The sequence below is a fragment of the Protopterus annectens genome, chromosome 11.part0, assembly GCF_019279795.1.
Source record: "Protopterus annectens isolate FY-2018-M chromosome 11.part0, PAN1.0, whole genome shotgun sequence".
Lineage (NCBI taxonomy): Eukaryota > Metazoa > Chordata > Ceratodontiformes > Protopteridae > Protopterus > Protopterus annectens.
The window spans coordinates 1,463,401,539-1,463,413,065 of record NC_056745.1 but is presented as its reverse complement, the minus strand read 5'-3'; the positions used below and the strand labels follow the sequence as shown (position 1 = coordinate 1,463,413,065).

Here is an 11,527-nt window from a genome sequence, read left to right as displayed (position 1 = left end):
ATTTATATAGTACTATTACAGTAACATACCAACATACCAGACTAAATAAGTTAAAAAATTTGAGTAAAAGGATTAATAAAACATTTTTTAATTTTTTTTTTACATTGTTTATAAAGTTTACCAAACATTAGAAGGTGAGCTACTACAGTAGGAATTAATAGAGAATATCAGATTGCAAATAATAAGATTGCAAGGTGATCTTTAACAGGAATTTTTATTATTTATGACAGCAGTTTATTTGAGCAAGTCATATGCTTTTATCATTCCAGTACAACTGTTTTTCCTTTATCTTGCTGTGTGTATGTATATCTATATATCTATCTCCTTTTATATATATCTATATATACATATATATATATATATATATATATATATATATATATATATATGTGTGTGTATACATGTATAGATTGACAACAAAGCATAGTATGGAGGAAATGTTTTCCAACCATAACGGTCGTGCACACTTTCCTAAGGGGGGAAAAAATCGGAAGGGGGGGAGTCTAGTAGCATAGGAATGATATCTTCATGTGAGCTAGTAAAATAGACTGTCGTAACATCTAGATCACTTTGCATTTTTATTAAAAATAAGAAAACAGTATTCAAGCTGGCATTACTTGTGTAAATGACTGCCTTGAGAGCTTCATCAGATCTAAGTTATATAAGTAACAAGTATTATACTTTTCTATTTTCCATATAAAAATACGTGTAAGTTACAATTAACTCATTAACTCCCATGTAGTGTGGAAAGACACATCTCTACTAGCCAACACACATCCTTGCGTTCTACAGCATTCTATGAAAATTCATCTTAAAAGTATAAGATAAACATATGTAAGTATATTGTGAACAGAAACTGCACAAATAGCAATGTTATCAGTAAGAAGCATCTCTTACAGCAGGTTGGTGCATTTATAATCTTTCCATGATTACTGTAATATATATTATAATGGAGTCTATATCACCACATCGAACGGTGATAAGTTCAAACGCCCTTTGTTCTAACTGAAAAGTCCGAAAGCCCTAAACTGCGAAGTTACAGAACATCTATTTTTTTCCGCAAGGAAAAAAATCAGTGGGCTGTTTTCGGGGCTTTGCTATTTCCTCCACTGTAGTGCAATCTTGGAGTTGGTATATTTAAGTAGGGGGGGTGTGGGGCAAAGTTGTGATTTTGTTTTTCACGAAGCAGTGATTTTTTTTTCCCTGGGGAAAAAATCACTGTTCTGTGAGTGTGTGGTTTAGGGTTTTCGGACTTGTAAGTTCGAACAAAGGCCATTTGAACTTATCACCATTCAATGTGGTGATATAGACCCATTATAATGCACAAAAACCTCAGAGTTATACTTTTTGCTAAACTTTCATATTTTGTAAACCATACAGCCTAGACACATATTGTTATAACACCTTCGTTAACCAGACATAAGCTTCGACATTACAGCAAAAAATCTTCTCTGGATGCATGTTTATTGAGATATTTACAGAAATATGAAAACCTATGCTTGATTGTATAATTAGCAATGTAAGTAACACTGGATAGCTCTTAAGATGTGCAACCTACAATGCAAATATCAGTGATAGTTTTTTTCAACAGTATTTAAGGTTTCACCTGATGCCATGCAGTAGTTTGTAAGTCATTTATTATTTGAAGTGTAAAGTACGTATGGAAATATTTCTTATTGTCATATTCACTAACAAAAAATTTGTATTAACTCCAGTATATTGCAATATAAATGGGCAATGAATTTTCATGTCCTCCAACATAGCATTTCATGCCTTATCCCGTAAATGGCAATTAGGTCTTTCAGTTATGAAAATATGAACATAAATATGAAAATATATATATTAAGTGACAAAAAATTATTACTTTGTCCATTGTGTGACATCCTACATTAATAATCGTAGTATAATTTTGTTAATTATTTGTTGCCTTTTTAATACTGCCTGTAATAAGCTGATAAGTCACTTATTTGAAGAAGCCAGACCCAAGAAAGGTCTGGATGTCATAAGGAGCTATGGGTGTTAACTGGACAAATGCAAAAAAATATGTTTTACACTTGAATGGGTTAAGGCATTAATCCAAAGCACTTAAACAGACCACAGTCAATGACAGTGACTAGTGGTGCATACATAAACAGATCACATTGAGTGACTAGAACAGTGGTACATACCTAAACAGATCACATTCAGTGACGGTGACTAGAACAGTGGTACATGCATAAACAGATCACATTCAGTGACAGTACTAGAACAGTGGTACATGCGTAAACAGATCACATTCAGTGACAGTGACTAGAACAGTGGTACATACATAAACAGATCACATTCAATGACAATGACTAGAACAGCGGTACATACATAAACAGATCACATTCAGTGACTAGAACAGTGGTATATGCGTAAACAGATCACATTCAGTGACAGTGTCTAGAACAGTGGTACATGCGTAAACAGATCACATTCAGTGACAGTGACTAGAACAGTGGTACATACATAAACGGATCACATTCAGTGACGGTGATTAGAACAGTGGTACATACGTAAACAGATCACATTCAATGACGGTGATTAGAACAGTGGTACATACGTAAACAGATCACATTCAGTGACCGTGACTAGAACAGTGGTGCATACATAAACAGATCACATTCAGTGACTAGAACAGTGGTACATACCTAAACAGATCACATTCAGTGACAGTGTCTAGAACAGTGGTACATACATAAACGGATCACATACTGTGACAGTGACTAGAACAGTGGTACATACATAAACGGATCACATTCAGTGACCGTGACTAGAACAGTGGTACATACATAAACAGATCACATTCAGTGACATTGACTAGAACAGTGGTACATACATAAACAGATCCCATTCAGTGACAGTGACTAGAACAGTGGTACATGCGTAAACAGATCCCATTCAGTGACAGTGACTTGAACAGTGGTATATACATAAACAGATCACATTCAGTGACAGTGACTAGAACAGTGGTACATACATAAATGGATCACATACAGTGACTAGAACAGTGGTACATACATAAACAGATCACATTCAGTGACAGTGACTAGAACTGTGGTACATATAACAGATCACATTCAGTGACAGTGACTAGAACGGTAGTACATATGTAAACAGATCACATTCAGTGACAGTGATTCGAACAGTGGTATATGCAGAAACAGATCACATTCAGTGACAGTGACTAGAACAGTGGTTCATACATAAACAGATCACATTCAGTGACAGTGACTAGAACAGTGGTACATACGTAAACGAATCACATTCGGTGACAGTGATTAGAACAGTGATACATACATAAACAGATCACATTCAGTGACTAGAACAGTGGTACATACATAAACATATCACATTCAGTGACAGTGACTAGAACAGTGGCACATATATAAATGGATCACATTCAGTGACAGTAACTAGAACAGTGGTACATACATAAATGGATCACATTCAGTAACAGTAGAACAGTGGTACATACATAAACAGATCACATTCAGTGACAGTGACTAGAACAATGGTACATACATAAATGGATCACATTCAGTGACAGTGACTAGAACAGTGGTACATGCGTAAACAGATCACATTCAGTGACAGTGACTAGAACAGTGGTACATGCGTAAACAGATCACATTCAGTGACAGTGATTAGAACAGTGGTACATACGTAAACAGATCACATTCAGTGACCGTGATTAGAACAGTGGTACGTACGTAAACAGATCACATTTAGTGACAGTGACTAGAACAGTGGTACATGCGTAAACAGATCACATTCAAGGACAATGACTAGAACAGTGGTACATGCGTAAACAGATCACATTCAGTGACAGTGACTAGAACAGTGGTACATACATAAACGGATCACATTCAGTGACGGTGATTAGAACAGTGGTACATACGTAAACAGATAACATTCAATGATGGTGATTAGAACAGTGGTACATACGTAAACAGATCACATTCAGTGACAGTGACTAGAACAGTGGTGCATACATAAACAGATCACATTCAGTGACAGTGACTAGAACAGTGGTACATACATAAACAGATCATATTCAATGACTGTGATTAGAACAGTGGTACATACAGAAACAGATCACATTCAGTGACAGTGACTAGAACAGTGGTACATACATAAACAGATCACATTCAGTGACAGTGACTAGAACTGTGGTACATATAACAGATCACATTCAGTGACAGTGACTAGAACAGTAGTACATATGTAAACAGATCACATTCAGTGACAGTGATTCGAACAGTGGTATATACAGAAACAGATCACATTCAGTGACGGTGACTAGAACAGTGGTTCATACATAAACAGATCACATTCAGTGACAGTGACTAGAACAGTGGTACATACGTAAACAAATCACATTCGGTGACAGTGATTAGAACAGTGATACATACGTAAACAGATCACATTCAGTGACTAGAACAGTGGTACATACATAAACATATCACATTCAGTGACAGTGACTAGAACAGTGGTACATATATAAATGGATCACATTCAGTGACAGTAACTAGAACAGTGGTACATACATAAATGGATCACATTCAGTAACAGTAGAACAGTGGTACATACATAAACAGATCACATTCAGTGACGGTGACTAGAACAATGGTACATACATAAATGGATCTCATTCAGTGACAGTGACTAGAACAGTGGTACATGCGTAAACAGATCACATTCAGTGACCGTGACTAGAACAGTGGTACATGCGTAAACAGATCACATTCAGTGACAGTGATTAGAACAGTGGTACGTACGTAAACAGATCACATTCAGTGACAGTGATTAGAACAGTGGTACGTACGTAAACAGATCACATTTAGTGACAGTGACTAGAACAGTGGTACATGCGTAAACAGATCACATTCAAGGACAATGACTAGAACAGTGGTACATGCATAAACAGATCACATTCGGCGACAGTGACTAGAACAGTGGTACATGCGTAAACAGATCACATTCAGTGACAGTGACTAGAACAGTGGTACATACATAAACGGATCACATTCAGTGACGGTGATTAGAACAGTGGTACATACGTAAACAGATAACATTCAATGACGGTGATTAGAACAGTGGTACATACGTAAACAGATCACATTCAGTGACAGTGACTAGAACAGTGGTGCATACATAAACAGATCACATTCAGTGACAGTGACTAGAACAGTGGTACATACATAAACAGATCATATTCAATGACTGTGATTAGAACAGTGGTACATACAGAAACAGATCACATTCAGTGACAGTGACTAGAACAGTGGTACATACATAAACAGATCACATTCAGTGACTGTGATTAGAGCAGTGGTACATGAGTAAACAGATCACATTCAGTGATGGTGATTAGAACAGTGGTACTTGGTTTGTATTTTTATTGTGATTGGTGCTGTTTACTCCTTTTGTAAGTTCAAAGTAAGCGTGTGTCTGGCTTTTGATCAGTTTGCTTACATGTCAAATAAGTAAGGATCTAGTATAAGTAAGGATCTAGTCCTGCATTTATGTTATATTACTATAGTATGTAATAAAACAGATGGCAGTGATACTAAACTTAATATGACATGCAGTTAACATGCAACCTGGGCATGTGATTGCTAGAACCGTATGTGATGTAAGCTCCAGCGATCGCTTGTCATACAAGGGAAGTAAAATGAGGGCTGTGAGGATGCATGCTCCCTTTAGGAGGCATGAGGACAAATGCAGGGATACAAGTAGGAAAGACTACAGTGGTAAGGTCGATTGGGATAGATCATTCCCCAGTGCGGGGTAGAGATGAGAGGAAGAAGACTGAAATAACTGGTGAGACCTGTGAGCTACAAATGACTGTTAGTGGAAGCACAGATCAATTCAGGTGGAAGTGGTAAGCAGCTCCAAGAGAGAGTGGAGAGAAGTAGAGGTGGGCAGAAGGGAGCAGTTTATGGGATTTGGGGAGGGAGTGGGAAGCTCTAGAATTAGAGACTTCTGCTCCACATCATTTAATGGAGCTTCGTCAAAGAAGTCGTCCTTGGGAGACCTGAGGATACTATAATCATTTCTGGAAGTAAAATGATGTAAGGGAGAGATGCAGCAGTAGAAAGGAGGAGGGGACTTGTAAACAGTTGGAAGGTTAAGTGACACCAGCAACTAAGCAGGTTTGTTAGAATAAGGTCTAGGATGGTACGTTGTGTCTTGTACTGTCAACTTTTTTATTTTTTTATGGTTTTGCTTTACCACATGGCTGTATTTGGATAAGAGGCCAGTCTACATTGGATGGTAACCCAAGCAGGAGTATATTATGAAGGGACGTCCAAGATAAACAGAATGGATGCTAAATGGGTAGCAGAAAGGAAGATAAAAAAGTGGGACCCCTGAGAATGGTCTAGGATAAGTACCAGTGACCAAAGGTAATGAGCCTGGGCGGGGCATTATATTGAAAGGAGTTTTTTAATAACTTGAAAGAACAATGTAAGAGAAATGCTGCTAAATTCAAGCAAATGTAAACAGTAGCAGTTGTTTCTAGGAAGAGGGTATGTGTAGCTGTGTGTATGATGAAGGGAGGCAGAGTTAAGAATGGAAAGATAGACCTGAAAATATATTTGTGTGTAAGACTGGACAGTGATATGAAACATTCATACGGACAGAGCATTAGATGCTCAACACTAAAACAGATTTTTGTAGCCCTAAAGGAACCAATGAAATGAATTGTGGAAATGTGAACAGTTTTTATTTTGTATGCTTTAGCAAATGCTGTATCATATGCTAACTATCTTTTTCTTTAGAAATGCAGAGGATTAACAGTGTATAGTGAAATGTTATACTGAGTAGTTTGAGGTTGTTTTTTTTTTTTTTGTTAAATATGAGAGTACCAAGGAAAAAGGAACAGAAAAGTCACCAAGAGAGATGTAAAGGGTTATAAATGAAGAAGAGAGGGAGTCATATGAGCTGAGAAGAGAAAGTCAAAAGCAGTTATAGTTAAGTAGCCTTGGCAATGAACAACAATAAATACATTAAAGAAATAACTAGTCATCATGAGTTTAGAAAACAGTGACAGGAGTAAGTCATTTGACTTAAGTGGGTAGGTAATAAGGTAGGTCCAGACAGTGGGAAGTAGGGTAGTCGTTTTCATTGGAAGCTGGCAGATGTGGATATTCTTTGTAACCAAGGGGAATGGGCTTAGGTGAATAATCTGTCTGCACCAGAGTCTTTAGCATTAAGCCTTCCTAGACTGGGACTTTGCAGAGCTGGGGATTAGGTTAACCACTTGGAGTGCGTGTGTCTGTGGGGGGAGAGCTAATGTAGAGATGGTGAAGGGGGGATAATAGAGTGTATTGAAAGAAGGTGCCAACAACACTTTTGCAGGAGTTGGAAAAAGCAAAAATAATGAAGTTGGAAAAGTGTTTTGCATGGTTAAAGATGAATTTTGCAAGGAAGGAGGGAAGAGAAGACTGGGGAGCTTAATTTGAGGAGTGTGTAGGTGGAATAAAGAGTTTAGGAGGGATTCTGTGGGAATATCATCTACTTCTCAGTTATTTCCATACTTCCTAATGGCCCTGCGGTGTATGATATAAATCCAGTAATTTAGCAGTGATATGTGAAAATCCGCGATGGTGGTGCTGCGGTAGTGTTGTCGCGTCACAGTAAGACGCTGTCAGGTTCGATTCTCATTTAGAGGGTCTTCTGCGTGGAAACATGCGTGAATGGGCGTACCTTCGTTGAAGGTTGTGTGTCAGGTCTAGCAACTCGGCACGTAAAAATCAACTGCCAATCATTAGCGGACCGGAGTTCCGCTGTGGCGACCCCTAACCGGGAAATGCCGAAAGACACAACAACATGGAAACAATGTGAGAGTGCTGAAGGTGAAGTTTCAGATTTGTGATGGAACTTGGCAGTGGATGTCAGGGGAGGCTTTACAGGGAGGGCAGGAGAGGGTAGCATTAATGTATGCATGGAGAACGTTTGGGGAAGGAGGTGACTTTTACTTTTAGAAGGATGGGGAAGATGGGATAAAAAGGCTTGATACATTTCTGGTGGATAAAGAAACAGCATGGAAATATTATGGAAACAACTGAGGCAGCTGACTTATCGTAGCATGTTGTTAATGGATTGGAAAGTGGAGACTGATGTGGGAAGGAGATAGGGAGGGTACCTATGGCACTGGTGGGATTTTGGGCAAATTGGGCAGCTACAGGTGATAGTTGAGCAGGTATTAAAGGAGAATGTAGAAGAGGAATGGAGTATTAAGGAATGAAATGGTGTAAGAGTGTCATGAAGGATAGAATATTTGGAGTGTCAAGGTAAAATTGACGGGACGTGAAGAAAGGCTCTGTAAGCTACAGAGTAGGGTGCTGGTGACAAAGACATGGAGGAGGGAGACTGTTGAGGGACTAGAAGCCTTCACAGATGAGGGTGAGGCTGGCAAGGAGCAGAGGTAGATGTGTGGGGCAGGGACTGGTGTCCATAAACGTACTGTGCTTTAAGTCAAAACTTTAGTAAAAGGATGCCTGGGTGAGAGAAGTTTAAAGGGTGGGAGAGGGAAAGATGTTTGAGTAGTAAGATTAGAGAAGAATTTAGTGTGTTCTGTGAGGAATTTATATCAGTAGCAAAGGTGTAAGGTGAAGATATGTAGGAGATAGGAGGAGGAGGAGGTATTTAGGGAAGAATGCAGAGTTAACAGGGTAAGGGAGTGGAAGAGAGAGTGTTGGCAATTGGGTATTTAAAGGCTTGGATAGCTGGAGAACCAAATGTGTTTTCAGTTGAGTTCTATTTAAAAAAATCAATTTCAAAGAGCAACTGACAAAGTGTGTTTGGCAATGATATCTTCTCTAAAATTTTGCTTGAGTCTATGCATCAGCCAAAGCTTAAGGTCCTGTGCAAGGAAAATTGAGGAGACTGATCTGCAGAACTCCATGCCAATTCTATTAGTATAGATGCCTAAATATTCCCTGGAATGCTAGCAGAAAGGTTGGAGATGTGATTGTTGGAGGCGAAAAGAAATGGACAGGTGTCTTTTCGTTATGGAAGTCAACTCCAGTTCATTGGAGAGCATTGGTGAATTTTGTAAAATTAAAAAAACTCAAATGATCAGAAATGTAACTAGTGTGGAGCGAAGAGTGCATTTGCCCTGGGCACAAGCTGCTTAGGAGGCAGGATTGGTGGGTGTTAATGGCGTGATAGTACAGTATTGGTATTTCATTATGAAGCTGCAAAGGATGTCACTGCTGCATAAACAAGTGAGGATAATGCATTTGTGTTTGACTGAACCACTTCAGTATGTAGTGATTTAACTGTTGCAAGCTGCTTGTTCTGCTTGTAGCAAATAGTTTGCTGCAGCTTCAAAGCCAGGCCTGCTTTGTTTTAATTCAACTTTGACAAGACCATCCCCCCCTCCCCTGAGTTACTGGAGGTGGGGGTGCCAATTTGAAGAATTGCACATGGTACCAGATGGCCTACCTATTATTCTGATAAAGTTGTTTTCAAATAGTGTGAAGGGAATTTTGTCCTGTAAAAAAAAAAAATGTAGCTACCTGATATCATTTTTTTTAATTGTTAGCTCACCTTGGGGGGGGGACTTGAAGAGGTTCAGCTTGGTTGTCATACCGTGGGTTGTATAAACCTGTGAACCTATAAGGCCTTGAGGAGTGCTTCACCTGGGATTGTTGGCAAAGAAAGGAAGGTAATTAAAATGTACAATCAGTTGTAATGCTGGACTTCATCTGCTGCATGGTTACTAAATCAGTCACTTTATTTGAAATCTGCATCTGGGAATTCTGTCATGGATTAATCATTTTCTTCTGATTCTTACATTAACTTTTTGCAGCTAGCAATTTTTTAATAATGGTCAGCTACAAATACATTGCTTACCTACTGCTGTATATGTACAGATCAGTAAATTAAAGGCAGCAGGTTATTAAATGTTTCTTGCTTTTCTTTTAAGAAGCACTGTCTGTTGTTAGACCAGACATTTCTGTTATTTGAGAACCAAATACACAAGGCTTATATTTTTGGTCGAGGTTGCTTAGTTCACCTAACTTAATTGCTGACAGTTACCTTAGGCCAGATCAGAAATCGAGTAATCAATCTAAGCGTGAGAAACTTTCAGTACCCTTTACATTCTTTGGTTTGATGTAACTTCATTCATATGTATTATGTTTACTCAATGTAAATAAATATCTCTAGCATTTTATTGTATGATTGTGTTTGAAGTATTATTTACATGTGTAAAATGTTTGGCTATTATCAATTTTATCTCTTCATAAGAAACTTTTTTTGTAACTCATGGTCTTATGCAGAATTTCTACTGGGTACCATAAATAGTTAACAGTTCTTGTGTGCCTTTTCTTTTGTAAGAAATGTAAAATTAAATTATAATATTTGTCATCCAGGAAACTACTACTGAAATGTATTTAAATCTATGAATTAGAATTCATAGCTGTCATAAATGGCAAAAAGTGAATTTGTTCATTCTTTATTCATAAAGTAGTTTGTAAAATTGCTATGCTTAGCTTTCAATATTCTGATCCTCAGTGTGAGGTACTGTTTGTTTGCAGGGACCAGCAGGTAAAAGTTTTGCTATTTGTATTGGTTGTATGCATGATTTCTTAACAATGCAGGCATATGATTTGCTAATTTTTGCTTTATTTCAGATATAACACTGCAATGGCTGATTCAGCACTCCAAATCAAGACACAGCTGAAAAAGAACACTTTTCCAAACAAGATATACCTGTACATTATATGTTTAAAAGGACAGAAAAAAATTAACCTGTATGAACTGATTCACATATCACCAGTTTATGTTAATAGTCAAATTTTATATTGTAATGTCCTTTTATGGTAAAAGTTAAAAAAACAAAAAAGAAAAAAGAGTCATTCACTTACATACTTTAAATTCTGTAAGCCTTATTAGAAAAGTGACTGATTTTTACCGTATTTAGAATTTGGGTTGGGTTTTGCATGAGTATTATCAAAGCTGTATTGAATATTTTTATATGTACATATTAAATGGGATATCTGTATAAGGAACTGTTTACCAGTTGTGCCCCAGTCCGAGTTTTGAAGATAATATTAAAACTAGGCACACAACCACAAGACAGAATCTGGCACTTAAAAAATCTTTGGAATTTCTTTTGTGTAGCAGATCAAAAATATGACCTAAAATAAAACAAACATGGAGAACAATGCCGGTAATCCAAAACAGGAATCTGAAGACAGTTGAACAAATATGACACCAGATGTTTTATTGTGCCTCCTCCTTGCATGGCTAAACTGCTTTGGAGGTACTCACTGCAAGTCTAAAGAATTTGGGCTGTTCTTATAAATTCTGCAGTATGCCTCTTCTATTGGCCACCAGAATTTGTCATAGTCTAGTCCGCCTCTTCTTTTTCAATATTTTGCCAAAAAAAATTTTTCATTGACGAACTTTCTACAGCAGGGTTATACAGGAGAGGGGACAATACCACGGTATTCTTGCAGTGATGCGTGCGACAGATTTGTTCATGTCA

General features: G+C 37.7%; 1 protein-coding gene across 1 annotated transcript in view; it reads left to right on the top strand.

Annotated features, from left to right (window-relative positions):
• Positions 1 to 11,048, top strand: part of LOC122815907 (ADP-ribosylation factor-like protein 8A) — a 372,940-nt gene extending 361,892 nt beyond the window's left edge. Inside the window, exon 7 of the mRNA XM_044088757.1 lies at positions 10,671 to 11,048. Within this exon, the coding sequence (XP_043944692.1) occupies positions 10,671 to 10,720 (50 nt within the window). The 3' untranslated portion in view covers positions 10,721 to 11,048. The remainder of the gene's footprint in view (positions 1 to 10,670) is intronic.
• Positions 11,049 to 11,527: the final 479 nt, after the last annotated feature.